Here is a 20,990-nt window from a genome sequence, read left to right as displayed (position 1 = left end):
AATTTTCATCCCCTCCCTCTGTGGGAATTAAGGACAGTTGTTAACTTTCATGAGTGTCTTTAATTATGATCCAGGGCTGAGCCCTAGTACAACGATACCTCCAAACCCAAGTCCTGAAATTAGGATGTCAGCCTGGCACTTTGGGAAGTATTGGGGGGCCACAAATACATTATTTTTACATTATGTGATGAAAAGAAAGTGTACTTTATGTTACACTTAAAACAATTATATTTGAATAAAAACCTGAAACTATAAGGGACAAAAAGAACTACTTGTCAATTTCTCTGTGCTGTTTATAAAGCACTATGCTGTTCTATAGGATTGAGTTCTTTATTATTATCCTTCTCTTGTGCTTACTGCCTGGTAGGATCTGGATATCTGGGAGAAGGTTTCCCCCTGTGTTGCTTAGTTCTATGCCCAATATTGCTACCTCTGACCTCAAACTGCGTTGTGTACTAAAATCAGCTTTGTGGTAGAAAGAGTAAAGAAAAAAATGTTTTTAATGTTGAGGCTAGAGACTCTAATTAATCACTTTTTAGAAAAAATATTTTGATTCTGATGTTAATGCAACAACATTTAGAATAATGTTCAAGTTTAATTATGGCCATTTCTGGACCGTAAAGATCTTAAACTCTTGTAAAGCAATACAACTAATTATAGAAATGATATCACTGGAGTTAAATTTTATAGAAAATGGAATTCAGGAAAACAAAAGAAAAGAATAGTGCGGATAGGCATTGAAATCTGTAATAATCCTGGTTTTATTCTTTTTAATTGAAGTTACAGTGAAGGGTATTTCACTCTATGGCCTTGGTTATTGAGATAATACTGGGGGGGGGGAAGCGTTTGTAATTGGATAGTTGTGGGAGTGTTTTTGTATATGGACCAGCTTTTGAAAATGAACAGATAGATAAGCTATCACTAACTGATTTAGGTGCATTGTGGGCAGGCATCAAGACTGAAGGTGGATTGTCACAGTCTCAGTCACCTGGACAGACAGGATTTCTCAGCTATGGGACAAGCTTTGGGACCCCTCAACCTGGACAGGCACCATACAGCTACCAGATGCAAGGTCTGTATACACACTGGCATTGCTCTTTTCATTAATCCTGTGGGGCAATAATTACTTTCTAAAGTGGCACGTGATGTTCTGTGTAAGTAGTGGATGATGGTGAAAGTGGGCTGGGCTTGGAGGCAAGATACCTGGTTCTAGTCTGGTTCTTTACTTCCCTGCTCTCCAGGCCTGAATTTCCATATTTATAACATCCAGGGGTTAGACTGGATGATCACTCAGGTTCTTTTACAAAAAGCTCTAGAATTCTTTGTGTCATTGAAGTTTTCTGCCTTTGCTTCTACCAACTAAAAAAAGAGTGAAAAAAAAAAAAAAAGCAAAGTCAATGATGTAAGAGGTTGTAGTACGATACATGCTAAAAACCCTGGCACTTGGTGTCGCCAATCAGCCTGTCTCAAAGGGGTATGTTTTCTTCATTTTCATTATCACGGCTCTGGAAATAGAGCATGTGATAGGTGTTGACTAAATGATCTGCCAAAGACCAGGAGATCAAATTGACAGCCACTCAATGCATCTTCAAGCTATTGCTTCCAAGGACGCATCCCTGGGTTCTGATTTTGAAACTATAGACAAAACATAATGTAAGTGCAAGTCATATGGATGACAGCTGAAAGTTTACGTTGTCAGAGCTGTTTCAAGATTAGGCATTACTGTAATTAGCAGATTATTATCGTGAAAATGTGTCTAAAATACTTGAAAATTGTTCTCGCATAATTTAAACATTCTCCTAATATTTTGTTTTTACCGCTAATCAGTTTAACAAATGATATGCATCCTTTCAGTAGTGCCAAGCTATAGTAGATTTAAATACCTGCTATTTAAAAAAAAAATTATTTGTTTATTTATTGAGTTGATGTACAATATTACATAAGTTAGAGAAGTACAACATAATGATTCACAATTTTTAAAGGTTATATTTCGTTTATAGTTACTACAAAATACTGGCTATATTCCCTGTGTTGTACAATACATACTTGTAGCTCATTTATTTTATACATAATAGTTTGTACCCCTTAATCCCCTCCCCCTATCTTGTCCCTCCCCGCTCTCCTCTCCCCACTGGTAACCACTAGTTTGTTCTCTGTATCTGTGAGTCTGTTTCTTTTGTGTTATATTCACTAATTTGTTTTATTTTTTGGATTCCACATATAAGTGATGTGATACAGTATTTGTCCACCTTTGGCTGACATTTTTCACTCAGCATAATACCCTCCAAGTCCATCCTTGTTGCTGCAAATGGCAAAATTTCTTTCTTTTCTTATGGCTGAGTAGTATTCCATTGTATGTGTGTGTATACCACATCTTCTTTATCCATTCATCCTCTGGTAGACTTAGCAACCTGCTCTTTTAAGTAACAGATATGTTATAGACACCTTTTCACGTCAATAAAATCTATTTTATGGCATCATTTTAATGGCTGCATGGTTTCACAGATATATCTTATTTAACCCCCCTATTATTGGACGTCTGGAGCAATGCCATGAATATCTTATGTGCATGCTTAATTATTTCCTTTGAGTAAACTTAAGTGTGGAATTGCTAGGTAAACTGTTTTCAACTCTTTTAGGGATTTGTTATATATTTCCACAAGGAAGGGCTGTGAATTAGCATGAACACATTAAATATTTTACTTTTTAAAAAAATTGTCATTTTGGAAGGTCCGAGATTCTCTTGTTGTTTTCATGTGTATTTTTAGAAAATTGAGCTGATAAACCAGTTTTTCTTTTCTTGCATGGTGGTGTTTGTCTTTTCTTATTATTTCTTATATTACGTCTCTTAAACTTTAGTAATGTTTTATAGATGTATTTCCGGTTTATCATTTTTAAGAGCTTTTTTTTCCTGCACGGGAAGCTAAAATTTTGTGGGACCAGATTCATTAATCCTTTCATACTTGGTTTTGCCTTTGGTATAAAAAGGCATGGATTGTAAAGTTTTGATATATTTGATGGCTACAAAATTAAAATTACCTTATGACAGATAGCATTTAGTGTTAGAAGGTTATTACTCATGTGCTTGATTCCAAAACTTGAAAGCTGCTCTTGGAAAAGAGCTGTGTTTCTCCACATGCTGAATATCAGTTAAGTAAAGGGATAAAAAGAACAAAAATTGATGAGACTTCATTAAAGAATCGAATAGTCTTAGGCTTTAGTAATGAAACGGATCATAAGGCAAGCAAAGTCTGTTCGCTCCTAAAGCTTTCATTTGTGTCAAGGAGAGAGACAGTAGACAAACAGACAGATACATTATGCAATTGCAGAGTCTTAGGAGAGTTATGGGGAAAAAAATCTGGCACTATGGTCGGTTCCGTTCTACTCCAGGCATCCAGTCTCTTTAAAGAGAAGTGGATCCTAAAGGTCAGAATGAAACAGGTGAAGTGCCTTCCGGAGAGGAGAGATAACTACACGTGTGATTCCTGGCTTGAGCCCATGTGCAGCCCTTTGGTTACCATCCACAATGGGCTGAGTACAGAAATTGCGAGTTAAGTGTTTAGAAACTTTCATGGTACGTCCGTAGTAAATCTTATGGTGGTGAAATCAGACATGCACTCTGTGTCTTTTCTTTTTTCATCTCATTCTTTTAGTCATACATAACTATTATATTTTGCTAAATTTTCAGCCTGGGAAGGATTAGGAGAAGAGAAGCGTGCTGTGTGTCTCAGAGAGTTCGAGAAATATTGCCCTTGACTTAGCTTTATCTTTCTGTCCTCGCAGATCCAAAGCTTATGTGGCAAGAAAGTTCCTAAGAGGACTAACTAGCTGTCAGAGTTGTAAGCGTAGCGTCAGTGTAGAGAGCGGAGTGGACGTGAAAGAGGAGAAAAGAACGTTAATTTGGAGGTGGAAAAAAGCCTATTTTAAAGCAGAAATAAGGACATGTGTAGCACCAAATATAGCCAATATAGCGTTGCTTTTCTAGTTATAGGTTTCATTGCATCTGGGATGTTGCATTACAACTTTCTGTGTTTTTAAGCGTCCCCTGGTTGAATGGCCTTTCCAGTGGGATTTTAGAGCCCTTTTTCCATGACTGAGGTATTATTTCATATGGATATTTCTATAATGGCACCTCACTCATTTTCAGAATAATCCAAAATATGACTTTCACACACCAAGCCAAAGAATAATACGCTATCAACTTGAAAGTTGCCAGTCTGATGCTGGATGATGATACGTAATAGGCTGTAAACTCCTTGTGGTCAAATGTGGATAAGTAAGCAAACTCTGATTAATATGTATTTCTTAAATATTAAGTGCGTTGTAGAAAATGAAGTGGATGAAATGATTTTATCCACTGTGCCCAGTCATGGGAATCTATTGACCTTTGTCTTTGCAATACTTCTTTGTAATATAAAACTTTCTACAGTGTCTGAAATTATTGTCAAAATTCTCTAAATTCTATTATCCTTAATGAATAACAGTGATTTTTGCTTATATCAATCTTATATCTGTTAAAAGATCTTAGAATCCTGGATGACAGTATATGTTTTTTAGTGATTTGGGAGCGTTTTACCTAGTACTTTCTCCAGTATCCTTTGACCTTTTAAATATCTACCTTTGAAATATAAGGTATGATGATGAGTTATTCAGAGATTTAGTTACTAAGATTTCATAATGTTAGGATTTCACGATACTAGAAGGAATTTTCTAGTAACCCAGATGACTCAGTGGGTGTTATACTGATTCACTTCAGGAAAAATTTTTGATGATCACCTCTTTGGTTCTGTGAGATTTAGAAGGTTGGGCTTAAAGGTACGGTGAAATCTTGCACTGCGGCTAACAGCGTAAATTCTAGAGTCAGGCTGCCCGTCCAACGGCCCTGCCCTTGCTGTCCGCGGGACTTCAGCATGGGGCTTGACGTCTCATGTCTCCATTTCTTTGTCTCAAATGTGGGGATAATATTATCTGTTCCCACAGTAGTATTGTGAGGTTTCATTGAGATTATCTGTGTATATCACTCTGACCAACATCTGGCACGTAGTCCCATTCAAAGGCTTATTTTTATTTACTGTGTTCATTGTGGCAGTGATGTGGTAGTGGTGGGGGAGGGGTGATTATTATTATCATCATCATCATCATCCAGCCTTCTGAAATAGTTCCAGATTAGGAAGCATTACCTAAATTCTCCTTCTCTCCCATTCCCCAGGAGGAAAAAAAATTCTCTCTATATGAAATAAATATAAAAAATTTAATATATATACTATTATATATGTGTCTATACACACACACACACACACACACACACACACACACACATATATATATAACCAGCAAAGAGAGCTCCAAGAACCCAGTAACCAAATAAGCATAGCAAAAAAAGAGCCAGATCTAACTCATGTGCCGGCAAGGAAGGAGAATCACTATCAACAAAGGTCAGGCTTTGTGTGCACGATACAAACGTACAGAAGAAACAAGAGAGAGCAGCCGAGAACGTGAAGAAGAAAATCAGAAGAGAGAAATGGCTGTGTTGGCAGCAGCGGTGGTGGGCGCTGGAAAGCAGGAGCAGTGGGTAACACAGAAGGGCCACACGGACAAAGAAATAAACTCAGCTCTGCAGTGATGGGAAAGAAAGCGGCATCAACCAGGTCCTTACGCCCCACGAATCCCTGCGGCCACAGTGCGACTTGAGTGCGAGGAACTGGTGGGGAAAAGGGAGGTAATAGCCGTGTAAACACCAAATTATTTAGTTCGGAAACCAAGATTAGGGAGGAAGATGGGAACGTGACAAGCTATGCTCTATCGAGATGGAAAACTCTGCTGCCCATAACACAAAAAAACAGCTACTGTTTATCGTAGGCACTTATCATATGCCCAGCACTTTTCTAATTATTTTACATATATTATTTCATCCCTGCAACGACCCTGAGCAATGGCTTTGAAGGTTAAGAATCTGAAAATGCTGACGAATACATCAAAATGGAGAATGGTTTAGAACTGTCAGACCCTGCCATGTTTTCTATACGCTTAAATGACCGCACCTATAGGGGAGGCGCTTACAGAAAACTACAAAAACAACGAAATGTAGTTGCCTGTAGTATGTTTCCCGAAGGGTGGATTTGCTCCTTTGGGAACTGAGGTACTGCATTACACGGCTAGCTATGTAAGCAGTAAAAAAAAAAAAAAAAAAAACCAGCCTGTGGAGCTTAGAAAACTTTTTTTAGAGAGCTCATTTCCGAGCACTGTCTGTGTTTTAACATTTTCATGGCACTTAAGGAAAAGATTGAACTGGTAATTTGTGGGCATTTTGGCACTGCCTTATCTTGTGAACTAGGCCAGCCTTGGTGCCCTCGTTTAGTCCAGGTGAACCTTCTAGATCCTTCCAGCTCCAATGTTCAACACTTATGTCCGTGGCAGGGTTCGGTCAATCTGGCACATGCCGTTTTAAGGCAAACAAGGATCAGATTTTTAAATGCACTAGTTTTTAAATGCACTAATACTAAAAGCCCACAGAGTAAAACCTCAGGGACTGGAAAATCTGATTGCTTTTATCTTTGCTGCAAGATTCTGGAAAATTCTATTTCTGCTTTTATTGGATCTCTTTTGTACATCCAGTGAAAGATTAGAAACTTAAGTTTAACAGAGAAAGACAAGATGTTTCTGTTCGTGGAAAACTGTAGAGTTCACCCTGAGGAAGTGAAATCCTTGCTGGTAGTTTTTGACATCTGCCTGCTCCCCAGGGTCAGCTTCAGTGTTTCTGGAAGAAGTTATGGATGGTGTGAGATTTTTCTTCACACGCCATTGACAAACATGCAAATGAGTGAGTTGAATGAGGGAGTGTGGACGGACAGAGGGTGCCTGGAGACCCCTGGGTCAACCGTGCAGATCCTGTAGATAGTGTTTTCAATGCTGCCAATCAAAGGGCACTGACAACAGGAATGAAGGGGGGGCGTGTGAGTTTATGTGTATGTCTGTGTGTGTGTGTGCACACGTGCGTGCGTACATGTACCAAGGGCAAGAAACTTAGGAGAAACTGCTTTAGCCTATGATTCACTGACCCGTTTCACAGAATATCTGCCAAGCTTGTCATAAGCAAATTTTATTCTCCTTTTATGTAAAAGAGGCATCTGACTTGAAATCAAGCTTTTCGTTATAATTTCTTAAAAACACAAGTTCCAGACCTATTGCTGGCATCCCCATTCATTCATTTACCCACCCCCCGCCCCATCCTATACACTATAGACTTAAGAGTACCATCAACCACAGAAAACAAGAAACTGTTCAAAATTTTGAGGCTGAGTCATAGGAAGAAAATGACATTTTGTTTAGCAATCTGTTTGAGATAAGGAAGTGCAAACAATTTTCACACGAAAAGTAATTCAAGTTAAGTCTGGTCTCTTAACTGGTTAAGCTTCAGCTTTGAGGCAAACCCAGGTTTCCCTAATAACTTAGTTCTATTGATCGACAGTTGCAGGGGGTGACCATCTCTTCTCATATTTTCATTTTATTTGGTAGTATGTCTGAAATACACAAATGTTTTGCTGGGAGTGGAGAGGTCTGTTTCACAATAGCAGTTGGAAGTTAAGATTCATAAGAACTCTAGTTCTCTTCATTTGGGGAAACGTATTTGGAATTTAGCATCGTAAAATCCTTGGTTACTTTATTATCGTAGTTTGTTGAAAGCAGTCTTCCCCTGTGTTCACACTAGTAGGTGGAGCTGAATGGAGACATCACAGAATCGCGGTGGTTGTGTGGAATGCCTTTCTGAGTGTTTTACTGCCCCAGAGAAGCAGTGAGGTGGGGACATTCCTGTCATTCTGCAGCAAGAAGGTGTCAGGATTTGCCACGATGGATGGGAGGGACTACACAGATGCGCATGCCCGAAACCCAGAGGGCTCTGGAAACCCCGCTTGGTTTATTTTCCTTTCGGTTTTATTGCTCTCTTTTAGAGGAGAAAATCACACGAATTCTAACTCCGTCTTTGTATATAATGTTGTTTGCTCTGTTAAAGAGATTGGAGTTCCAACCAGTGAGGAGAGACAAAAAACAAGGACAGGGGTTTGTTAATGGGACGCTGAAGGGTGACAGCTCCACAGTTCTCTGCACCTCGCCGATCTGGGGCTCGTTATGAAGCGGGAACCGTCCAATAATAATCTAATAAGGACAACCACCCCGACTTCCGTTGGTCTGCCTGTCTATAGCTTTTCAAATATATAGTTGAAGTCTTTCAGTTATTAGTTTTTTAGAACCTCAAAACTGCTTACCAAAATGTACTGTTAAAGTTTTTTCATTATCTATAGAAATGGTATTTTTCCTAACTTCAAATATATGGTTTTAAGAAAATATTTATTAAACCTTTTAAATAATCTGCCCTGATAAAGCCTTCGAGATGTGCACTTTCTGGCATAAAATGACAGATGAGAGTTACAACTGGAGAAAAGCTATTGCAGCTTGCATTGATGTTCACAATTTCTCTTAATTTCTTTGCCATTCTACTCACATTTATATTTTAGTTTGTGGAATTTTTTGCATTCTAGAATTTTTTTTTGGCTTAAGTTGATTTTTTAACAGTAATATTTTGTTTCAGTTCTTTTGGCATCTTGTGTTATTTCAAATGACAAGTGTTGAAAATTGTATGGAGGTCTTTTGAAATCCAGTAATAGCGAAAATTAATCAGAGATCAATACCCAAATTATTGTCGGTATGAATTGGTTTTTAGTAAAATATAGAGAAATAGATGAAGAAAGATAAATAACAAGGTTTTGTAGTCTTTATTACCCTAGTTACAAATTGTCTTTGAAATAGAAAAACTATTACTGAGATAAAAAGGAAAACTTGGTCATTTAAAAGCCTTCTTGTAAGAAAAGGGGAAAACTTTGGTTTTAAATAGCCCATCTGGCCTTCAGAGGCTTTTCCGCAGGGAGCTCCACTGACTTCTGCCACATAGATTGCGCCCGATGATGGACATAGCCCATGGCAAAGAGGCCAGGGAAGGAAAGCAAATGGACTTCTGTGAAAATACACGAGGGACAGATAGCATCCTGCTTGCCGAGTAAGTGCTAGAAAATGCTCTAAAACATGGGAAATACAGACAGGCCCCAGCAGGTTCCAGCATTCTTATGTTGGCTGGGATTCTGGTTTTTAATGTGAGTCCTTGTTCTCTGTTCAGTAGACCTTTGACCTACATGTTACCTTTTTTTTTTTTTTTGAAGTTATAGCTGGGCAGTGTTCTCCAGGTTAAGTGACACACAAAACTTTGATTTGATATTCTAAATCATGTTATAAATCAACATAGGCTGGGTTCTTCTTAACTATGAAACAGTAGTAAGGATTTATTAATAAAGGTTTGGAGGGGTTGGTTTATTTTTAAACTACGATCGCTTAGCATCTATAGAACTGGGTGGCCACACAGGGTCTTCTAGCAAGACTGTTTCTTGTTTGTTACGGTTGGTTGACGAGACCACCACCTTTTCCCTATAGCAACCCCTGATGGTGACAAGAAGAAAGCCAGTATTTCTGATACACTGTCCTTGGGTGACTATATAATTTACTTTTAAAATTATTTACCAGCCTCAAAAGAGTTACAATGAAGAAGTCTTTTAGAAATGAGATAATTATTTATGAAATTGCTCAGATGCCCTTGTCTCTACCCTTTGTGTGTCTGTGATGTTTCTCCAGCAAAAAAATTAATACCACTTTTATGTCCTCCCCACCCCTTTCCCTTTTGGTAACTATAAATTTGTCTTCTATGTCTGTGAGTCTATTTCTGTTTTGTAAGTAAGTTCACTTGTATCATATTTTAGATTCCACATACAGGTGATTAGCAGATACAAACTACTATATATAAAATAGGTAAACAGCAAGGACCTACTGTATAACACAGGAAACTATTTTCCACATCTTGTAATAACCTATAATGGAAAAGAATATGAAAAAGAATGTATATATACATGTGTGTAAGTGAATCACTTTGCTGTATACCAGAAACTAACACAACATTGTAAGTCAACTCTACTTCAATAATAAAAAATTGAAGTTAAATTAAAAATATGACTTTTTACAATATATAATTCACTTTCAACATCGCTGAATCAGAGCATCTAAAGGGTGCGTTTTGTGTGGTAGAATGGTAAATGGTGGCCTGGAAGTGGAGATAATGGCCATTCCCTGACTCAGAGTCCTTGGGCCAGGAAATCACCATTCTCTCTCTGACGAGGATCCTACCTCACATACTGATATGGGAAATAACCTGAGACAATGGATGTGGAAATACTGAAATATAAATGGACTGTAAATCGTAGGATGTTATTGTGTTCGAAATTTGAGATTTTTTATCTGCAAGCAAGGCTTTTATTTTCATTCATGTACCCATGAAATACCAATATCTGAGCTAGATCAGTGATATTTTATGAGCGGTTCGAAATTCATGATGCTTAATTAATTTAATATTTTATTTGATTTAAAACCCTGCTGGATTTTCTTTCTGGAAATTCAGACATATTTTAAATCCTTCCAGAAGGTGCTTCTAAGTCCTGTATTTAATATTCTTCATGTAATTTACATCTAAAGTAGTGATTATAATCTAATTTTTTTTGTGTGTGTGTGATATGCGGGCCTCTCACTGCTGTGGCATCTCCCACTGCAGAGCACAGGCTCCGGACGCGCAGGCTCAGCGGCCATGGCTCACGGGCCCAGCCGCTCCGCGGCATGTGGGATCTTCCCAGACCGGGGCACGAACCCACGTCCCCTGCATCGGCAGGTGGACTCTCAACCACTGCGACCCCAGGGAAGCCCCTATAATCTAATTTTTAAAGCTAGGCCTTCATATATCATCCAGTTTAAAAGAAACCAGTAAAATGTGTGTCCTTTAGATAAAATCTGAGAAATAAACAATTATTATTTGGTTATTTTTCCTTTCCCCACTGTCTTTTTCATTGCCAAACAAATAAGGAAGTTGAGAGATGGGCCTTCAAATCGCTCTTCCAAACAGCCTTCTGCCATCATTACCAGACACACACACACACACACACACAATTGTGGAAAGATTTCCTCTTGTTACTACACCTGCTTCTTTATGACAGTCGTATTCTCACTGGACCCTGTTGTCATTACCATCCTGGATTGAAACTCAAGTACCAGTTCTGTCTCCTACTGGAGCCTACACGAAACCCTTCAAAGTCAGACGTGGTTTCTCCTTGTCCATGTGAGACAGGTGAATAAGTAAAACACATGAATTTAAGGAACTTATGGTCAGGATAAAAGCAAGGCCAATGAAGGCTGTTCTGAGAACAATGGTATCAATTATTAGTGAGCTCGAGTTCCCAGAAGGTAAAATCAGTGCAGAGAAGAACAGTCAGGGAAAGCTTATTGGGAAGATAGGACATTAGCCAGATCATGAAGGATGGGAAATGGGGATTGACGGAGAGAAGCATTAAATAAGAGGAGCAAGAATGAATAAGATGAGTTTTCAGGATAGCGGGGACCCCATCCTGAATTCATGTAGTGAGCTGTGGACAGGCAAGCCTTGGAAAGTAGCTTGGTGAGCATATTCCTCTCCTGGGCACCTCCATCCCCACCTTTCCACCCCAAACGCTAACCCACCCCCATCTCCAGGCCTAGTCATATAAACAAAAATATCTTTGCATTTATAACACCTCCTCCAGTCCTTAAAAGGAAAGTCAGAATCATAACATTTCCCACGTCCCAATATGCTAATATTGGTATGATCAATATTCAGATTCCTGGGTTTTTCTGATAAAGAATGTCATTTTGCTGAACTGTTATCCTTTTCTTAAATGATCAAGAAACTTCTGTCACCTACCTTTAGTCTCTTTCCCTACTTCTCTATAAACCTTTCACTCTCACATCTTCTCCTTTGGATAGTTTATACTCACTGTGTACCAGGAATACGCTCCTTACATTTTCTGTGTATTTTCTGTGTATTGTCCTTCTCAGTCTAATCAGATGTTTTCACTGACTGAGCAGCTCCATGTCAGAACTTGTGATGCTCATGTAGGTAACACAAGCTAACGTTTCCTGGTGGTGCTTTCATGAGATTGTGTGTTTTTAAACTTTCCTCAAAGGATAGACTCATGACACCCACTTCTTTTGGTCCAAAACACCCTCTAGAGTAGTAAGCGTGCCAATTAGATGTGCCAGTAGTTGCTGTGGACTGAACTAACTTGGAAAGGTTTGTTGTTTTTTTTTTCATAATATAACATATATAATCTTCCCATTCAGAATATAAAAATTTTCAACTTTAAAAAGACAATGGAATGAAAAATAATTTTGTCTCCTAGAGAAGTTCTGAAAGGAAAGATTTTTCCAGTGTTCTAGTCTGGAAATGAGTGTCTCCCCTCCATGCCAGAAAAGAAGAATGGCTATGATTTTTCACAATAGTGAACTATTTAAACAGATAAGATTTCCTTTTCACTAGTGGGGGAGAAAGTATCACCACTGCCACCCTGCTTGGAAGGTAACTTAATTCCAAACTCTACAATGGGAATTCTTTCCACTTTGGGGAATTTTCATGATTTGTTACATAAAATGTAAAACAATTTATCATAGAATATTTCTGTTCTCTTTACCTAGAGGTGACTTTTCATGTAAAATCTTTTGGATCTAGGAAGGAAAATACTTCTATATTATTTTGATAAATGAATTCTCAATACTAAGCCCAATTCTGTGACCGAACGTTGTAAGTGAAGACTCTTGTGAATCGAACAGAAACTCTCAAGAGGATGGATCTTAATGGAAGCAGGAGGTCTCGTTTTCCTGGTCATGTCCTGCCCTTTCTCCCCTGTAGCATACATGCTGAAGTCTGGTACGTGGTGGCCTTCTACACAAATGTGCCTCGTCTGCCAGGCCTGTGTGGAGTAGGAAGTGGGTTTAGTAGCTACACACGGACGCTTTCTTAGGAACATTGTCATTGCTATTTTGCCTTTGTGGTGTTCTAAGCTTCGGTGAAATTCATCTGGTAATACTGGCACCCAATCTGCGTCAGGTCAGCTATCAGACCCTTTAGTCCCTTAGCCCAGCTCAAGGGCCACAAATACCCAAAACAGTCTCTGAGACGCTTCCATTCTTTAAATTCCTGGTGAGTGTGATTACTTTCTTAGTGTAAAAACAAAACTTATAGTAGTGGGGGTTTTTGAAGCAGTTGCTGAAACACCAGTTGAATTGGTACTAAAACATAGTGGCTAGAAATCAGGGACTTTAGGTGTTCAGTAAACCTGTGGATTTTCAGGTCACATCCTACCCCTCCTGCCTCAGTAAGATGGTGATTTCTGTGTCTGAGGAGGGGCCCAGATTTGTGCCATTTAACAAACACCTCCTGGTGATTCCGTGGTAGATAGTTAGCCATATGTTGAATATGTTGGTTAAAAAATGTATATTAAAGGAAAAAGAACCCTGGTTACTTTGAGAGGCAATACACGGCAAACTTCAACTCTGGAGCCAGATGGCCTGGGATTGAACCCCAGGTCTGCCACACTTGCTTGCGATCTTGGGCAGCTTCTTAATCTGTAAAATGGGGTATAATAGTGCCTTCCTGAGGGGTGGTTGTGAGAGCTCGTGAGTTGTAACATGTAAAATACTTGATTGGCCTGGCTCAGAGTAAGCCCTTGATATGTTTTAAGTATGATTATTCTTGTCACTTCTATTTTGATTCTGTGTTTGCTTCCTATGGTTTTTTGTTTGTTTTTTTTCATCCTTGTAGAATGATCCCTGGGAACACTTTAGTAAACTTCAGATCTTCCCATAAAGCAACAGAACAGGGTAAGAGGACACGAGAGAGCATCGTATAGACGCTAAAACCAGACGGAGCTATGTTTAATTTTACTTCCATGCCATGGAAGCTATATTACCCTAACCTAACCCTCTGGTTCCCTATAGTATGGAGTTATTTTGATAGATAAAGCATGTGAAAGATGAACTTATTCCTAACATATAGTAAGCATTCAATGCATGTTTTCCATTTTTATTGTTCATATATGTCATATATATAAAATATAAACATCACAGAGAAGGACAAGGAGACAGAGAGAAATTCAGTAACCCAGGCTTAGGAGGAAAGAGGAGAAGAGGAGAATTCAGGGAAGGTTTTTCTGAGGAAAGGAGTTTCTAGTCTGTGCTGAATTGGGAAGCTGATTAGAAGTTAGCCAGGATATAGCGGGAGTGGGGAGGGAGGGAGAGGTGCAAAGAGTAACCTTCAGAGAACCGCGTGTTGCTTCCCTTGTATGAGGCTGGAATGTGTATCTGGGTGGGTGAGGGCTGGGAGTTCCTGGGAAGAGATCAAAGAAATCTAAGAGAGAAACTACAGTCTGACCGAGTAGGGCCTAATAAATAAGCCCTGGTAAGGAGTTTGAATTTGATCCTGAGGCTAATAGGGGGCAGTTACTTTTTGAACAAGGGAGTGAGAAGATGAGATATGCACCTTAGAGAAAGTATTCTACTGCTGGTGTGGAGAATGAGCTGTAGGGGCCGGAAGATGGGCAGGAGACCAGGAAGCAGGCTGTTGAAGAAGTCCAGTGCTGGTGGCCTGGACTAAAAGTTACCAGCTCTCTTTCCTAAGTCCTCCGTGGAGGCGGGTGGGGCAGCCCTGCAGATCTGATTCTGGGGTTAAAAATTAATACTGCCTGAGCCTGATTCTCCCGCATGTCCATCTCTGCCTGACGTAAGTTAGATCCTTGTGGAAGTTGCATTAAGTCTCGTAGGCCACTGGAGTGCTGTTAAACTCCTGCATGTGAAATGGAATGGAATCTCAGTGTGCAGTCAGCCAGTAAATGAGTATAACTTATGTTGAATTCCAGCTAACGTACAGCTGTCGAAGTAGCATGAAGTCTGGGAAGTCACTGGGGTACCATTTAGAGTACTGAACAGTGATTTACTTGGTCAGACCCCAATGGCCTATATGTGCCAATATAGCTTCCATGGTCTTTTCTACTTTGTTCCAGGGAATAAGTTATGGAATAAAAACGTCCATTTTTAAAATATATTTTCTATATCTTAATTCATTTTCTTGGTGGATGGGGATTATTGAGGTCACTATTTATTGTTCAAAAATGTGTAGTATAAACGAAAGTAGCAAGTCATAACCTAAAAATGTGTAGTTTAAATGAAAGTCACAAGTCATAACCCAAAGTAATTTTTCCTATAAAATTTCCTGTAAAATTTCCTGTATTTCCTATAATACAGTTTTCAAAAGTATTGATCTTCACACTCTTACCCAGAATAAATTTGAATTTTTATAAGGAATTTTTTAAATGCTCATTATAAGTTTGTGATATGTAGGTATAGATACAGATTTAATGTTAATTGTTCACTGATATACAAATAATGAATGAATCATATGCCCATGAAGTCCAATGTTTAAAAAAAACAAAACAGAACTAATGTTAACCTGGTAAGTCCTAGAAGTCCAAGCCTGTATCTTCCGTCCTCACGTAATTATCACCACAAGCCCTATATTTAATACTTGCTTATTAAGTATGTGGCTGCCACGTGCAAATGATCATTAATATGAAAAGCTTGTCTGTTGTTGCCCCTACGTTTGTGGTGAAACAAGTATTGGTTGTGTGAGAGCTCGCAGCTTATCTGTGATAGGTGTTCTGGGCGCTTTGAACAACCGATGTTCCTAAAATTTACAGATGAGGAAACCTCAAATATGAGTCTGTAATAACTACATTTAAAACTATCTTAGGAAATATTTTCCCCTCTTAATAAAAGTAACAAATCCTTGAGATTAGCTCAAGATGGCGGAGTAGAAGGACGTGCTGTCACCTCTTCTTACAAGAACACTGGAATCACAACTAACTGCTGAACGAAAAAGTACTGGAACCTACCAGAAAGGATACCCTACACCCAAAAATAACAAATCCTCTGACTGGGTTTTCAAAGTGCGTAGATGCTTGATAAATAAGTAGGAAAAGAATTTTAGATATGCAAAGAGATTAAGTCATATTTATCTAGTTTGGGAAAATCAAAAGAGGGAAAAGATAAATACGGCGGAGAATTTTAGAAACGTTTACTGGAATAAACAGTAACGGTTCCGAACATTTGTGTGTCACTGTGGCTTGTTCATTATGTTTTCCAAAACATTACTTCATTTGATCTGTTTAAGAAGCCTATGAAATAGAGTTTCTACAGCAAGGGATATTATTTCTTAGAGCAGTTAGGTGATTTGTCCAGAGTCCAAACAGCTCATAGGTAATGAACTGGAAACTCTGTTTTCTGACTCTTTAGCCAGTACTTAAATGTTCAGTAGCAAGTAAATAATTGGCATATATTAACTACCACATTGTACCTGAAGGCATCTGTGACTAGGCAGTTCACATCGAAGATGTCCTCCTTAAACTGACCACGCATTTACTGCCTAGACTGCTCATTTGCCATAAACTTTTAATTTAAAAAAATGGTTTTTCTGTTTACAGAAGTAACACAGTTCTGAGTAGAAAATTTAAAAATGTACATTGGCTCCATGAATATTATGTGACCATAGATTGCACCCCTCCAAAGATTCTGAGATTTTTGTGCTTTCTGGAAATATTTTATGCTTTAAAAATATTTCAAATGAGATCACAAAGAACATTTTTGTTGCTTCAGTTTTTATTTTAACAAATTAGTATGAAAAAGTTTCCTGTGCCTTTAAACGTCATTATGATACTATTTCAACAGCTTCATAGTATTCCATTTTCCAAATAACACCTATTTAGAACTTGGGGATGCTCTCTATGTTTTGTTATTAGAAATAACACTGAAGAATAGCTTTACTAACTACCTCATTGTACAAATCCATATTTTCTTAGATAGCCTGGCAATAAAATTGCTGGGTTAAATGATATATAAAATTTCTTGATCATGAGCAAATAGCCCAATAGCTTGTCTTATTTAAATTCCCATTTTGTTGTGTATGAATGCCATTTTTTACACGTTTGCAAGTCCCTGATCTTTTCAAAAATCTTTGCCAAAATGTTCATCAGAAATAGTGTATTATTAAAGGTACATGCACCCCTGTGTTCATAGCAGTGCTATCACAATAGTCAAGACATGGAAACAACCTAAATGTCCATCAAGAGATGAATGGATAAAGAAGATGTGGTATATATATATACAATGGAATACTACTCAGCCTTAAAAAAGAACAAAATAATGCCATTTGCAGAAACATGGATGGGCCTAGAGATTATCATACTAGGTGAAGTAAGTCAGAAAGAGAAAAATACTATATGATATCACTTATATGTGGAATCTAAAACATGACAGAAATGAACGTATCTAGGAAACAGAAAGATTCAAAGACATAGAGAACAGACTTGTGGTTGCCAAGGGGTTGGGGGGTAGGGGAGGGATGGAGTGGGAGTTTGTGGTTAGCAGTTGCAAACTATTACATATAGAATGGATAAACAACAAGGTCCTACTGTATAGCACAGGGAACTATATTAAATTTCCTGAGATAAACCATAATGGAAAAGAATATTAAAAAATGTATATGTATGTATAATTGGATCACTTTGCTGTACAGCAGAAATTAACATTGTAAATCAACTATACTTCAAGAAGAAAATGGTGTGTTGTCACTTTGCGTGGTTAAACAGTAAGATAGTAAATCCATTGAAGGAGGGGACCAAGATTTGCTCTTTGGCTTGAATCCTGTACAACGCCTGCTGTATCTTTTGACACAGAGACATTCAGCAAACAGGATGTTGCCTACACAGCACATGTAATACATAAAACACTGGTCATGTTCCTATTTGATCTTTGTTTTTATCAAATACGTCAAGTGCTTCCATTCATTCTTCTGTGAAATGAAATAACCAGCTTTTTCGGTGGCCATTCAAATGGCAAGTACAAGTTGGAAAGCATTTTGCATTTTTGGAAGTAGCATCATAGTTTTTGAGCTAGCAGGAACTTTAAAGATCATTCAGTCTGATCCTGTTACTTTACAATAAGCGTATTTAATGTAAAGACATGAAAAATCCTGGTGTGTTTTACAAATTGAAATGGAAAGCTCAGTGTCTAATATTTTTGCACAAATGTATAATTTTGTCCATAGTTTATATGAGTTCCTCGTGTCCTCAGAAATGTAAACCTCTGTACTTTTTAATTATTTGTAGTATAGTGAAACTAAAATTGTCAACCATTTTTTTTTTTTTTTTTTTTGCGGTACGCAAGCATGTGGGATCTTCCTGGACCGGGGCACGAACCCGTGTCCCCTGCACCGGCAGGCGGACGCTCAGTCACTGCGCCACCAGGGAAGCCCCTGTCAACCATTTTAAGAAAACAAAATTTTAGCCATGGCAATGGATTCTGGTTTCAAAGATAAACCAAACAGGGCTTCCCTGGTGGCGCAGTGGTTGAGAGTCCGCCTGCCGATGCAGGGGACACGGGTTCATGCCCCGGTCCGGGAAGATCCCACGTGCCGCGGAGCAGCTGGGCCCGTGAGCCATGGCCGCTGAGCCTGCGCGTCCGGAGCCTGTGCTCTGCAATGGGAGAGGCCACAACAGTGAGAGGCCTGCATACCGCAAAAAAAAAAAAAAAAAAAAAAAAAAAAAAAAAAAAAGATAAACCAAACACATTTGCAGTGAACTCCAACCCTGCTTTATCTAAATAATAATTTCCTATAGGCACATTACTTGGCATGGCTTAGTCAACCGTATTTCTTTTCATTTTTTAGGTAGCAGTTTTACAACATCATCAGGATTATATACAGGAAATAATTCACTCACGAATTCCTCTGGATTTAACAGTTCACAGCAGGTAATTTTCAAAGCCAGTTTAACTTCTGAAATTTAAAGAAATGCAACAGATGATTTTCTTAGGTAAAGAAAGATCCATTTATATTACACTATAAGCGAGACCTTTCTTAAGCCTTCTAATAGTTTTTTTTTTTTTCCTCCTTCAAAAATCTCTTTAGCGGTTCTATATGGTGAGTCGTTTGGTTCTCAGATTGGTTGAATTTTACCTAGAAATCATGGAATAGAAATATGAAGAGGGAATCTGATCTTACCTAAAACTGGTTTGCAAGTCGGCTCACTTCAGTCAGCGTGTGCTTGTGTGTCCCTTTGTGAAGTCAGAGAAGATGCAAGTGCAAACACATTCACGGTTACATTCTGAAAACGCTAAGCATCAGCCGTATTCTGACAGGTTGCTCTTGTGTGGTTTGATTTCGTAGGACTATCCATCGTATCCCAGCTTCGGCCAGGGTCAGTATGCACAGTATTACAACAGCTCGCCGTACCCGGCACATTACATGACAAGTAGCAACAGCAGCCCAACGACGCCGTCCACGAATGCCACTTACCAGCTTCAGGAACCACCATCTGGCATCACCAGCCAAGCAGTGACAGATCCCACAGCAGGTAATTACGTGCATTTTTATTAGTCCTGCACGCTATGTTTCTGGTGGTTGAGATGCATTTTTCCACAGTCATATATTCGCAACAGTGGTCGCACACCTTTGACAAGTTTTGGCAAGGCCTTAAGTCAAGCAGCGTGATGGTGACCTTAGCTTTATTTTTACTTGCTTAAAATTTTTAGTACAAAGTGCATAACTTCAAAAGTACATGAAATAGAGATTTTGTTTAGTCGTACCTATACTCAATTTTCAAGATATATATAGCTTTTTAGATGCATAAGTATAAATGTTTAGCTATAATGCTGACCTATAATTATAACTGTTGACATGTGAATATGAAGATAAATGACATCACCTCGAATTTAATGTTTATCATCATGAAACAGTTAATGTTTTTCAAAAAAATCAAATAGCATCAACGGGTTGATCATGGAAAATAGTGATTCTCCTGGCCTAACCTTTCCCACTCCTGACTTGCTGTGAACTTTTTAACAATGTATCTGAGGGTGGGCATTTTTTGTACTCCTGCACAACCTTTGAGGGGCCCTTTCAAATGCAAGTCTCTGCATCTCTGGAAGTTTATCTGCTATGCTTTTAGCATTTCTTCCCCTCCACTAATTCTTTCTGGAACTCTTAATATTGTATGCTTAATTTCCTGAATTGGTCTCTAACTAGGTTTCTTTCGTTTTCTCTCGCACTTAGAAAACTAGAATGTTTTTCCCGGACCAGGGCTCGAACCCATGTCCCCTGCATTGGCAGGTGGATTCTTAACCACTGTGCCACCGGGGAAGTCCCTTCTTTTGCCTACTTTTGATTTAATTTGCCCCTCTTTTTCTAGTTTTCTAAGGTTTGAGAAACCTTAGAAGTTTGATTTGGTAGGACTGTCCATCGTATCCCAGTGTTTTACATGAACCATCTGGGTCCGTGCAAGCTTCTCAAGGATCAAATGGAATTTTGAAATGAGGATAGCTATGTGAATGAGAAATAGAAAAACTCTTTAGGGTCTGTGGAATAAGAGATTGAGAAAAGGAGACAGCAGAATAATTTTACTTAATTCATGACATTTTCGTTGTGAAGAGAACAGAATAAAACAAACTGGTGAAGACTTAATCATGTTTCTTAAATTAAGGTTGATTAGAGCTTTAAAAAAAGGCCATTTGGACATATCATAAAACTTTATCTCTGAAACTTGACACTGTTCTGAGTGAATTTTATTTATAAAAGGGATGCTGTGTGAGAGAAGTGGAGATGACTGGGCACAAAGCCACGCCAGATGGGAAACAATGCGAAATTATAATTTTTGAAAGGTATATATAATTTTAAGATTGAATGATCTATCTTAGGTTTTATTTGAATAAATGCTTAGTGTTTTAGGTACTTATTTCAATTTCAGTATCTTTATGGCTACAGAATAGGAATGAATTGAAATGGGGAGAAAATAGTATTTTTCAGATTTTTTTATATTCACCGCTTCCCACTAAAACGCATGTGTAAGGATCAGCCTTTCTTGTCTTACATAGTTAGGAGTGGAAAGTTCAGTGAGTTTACACATTGAAAAAGAAATGTGGATTCCTTTAAAAATTCAAGGAAAATTTAGTCTTTTTTTTTTTTTTTTAAACTTTGTGGTAAGATTGTG

At 38.4% G+C, this 20,990-nt stretch overlaps 1 protein-coding gene across 11 annotated transcripts in view; it reads left to right on the top strand.

The window, feature by feature from the left end:
- The window catches only part of EYA1 (EYA transcriptional coactivator and phosphatase 1), a 152,760-nt gene that overhangs the window by 39,674 nt on the left and 92,096 nt on the right, over positions 1-20,990 (top strand). For 4 of the 11 annotated variants that reach the window (XM_065895447.1, XM_065895446.1, XM_065895440.1 and 1 more), the window contains 3 exons: positions 950-1,072; positions 18,674-18,756; positions 19,172-19,358. In XM_065895447.1, the coding sequence (XP_065751519.1) occupies positions 950-1,072; positions 18,674-18,756; positions 19,172-19,358 (393 nt within the window). Of the gene's footprint in view, positions 1-910; positions 1,073-13,210; positions 13,220-18,673; positions 18,757-19,171; positions 19,369-20,990 lie in introns of all 11 variants that reach the window. The other 7 variants (XM_065895443.1, XM_065895441.1, XM_065895448.1 and 4 more) reach the window with 4 other exon arrangements.

The sequence above is a fragment of the Phocoena phocoena genome, chromosome 17 (genome assembly GCF_963924675.1).
Source record: "Phocoena phocoena chromosome 17, mPhoPho1.1, whole genome shotgun sequence".
NCBI lineage: Eukaryota > Metazoa > Chordata > Mammalia > Artiodactyla > Phocoenidae > Phocoena > Phocoena phocoena.
This window is presented reverse-complemented; position numbering and strand designations above follow the sequence as displayed.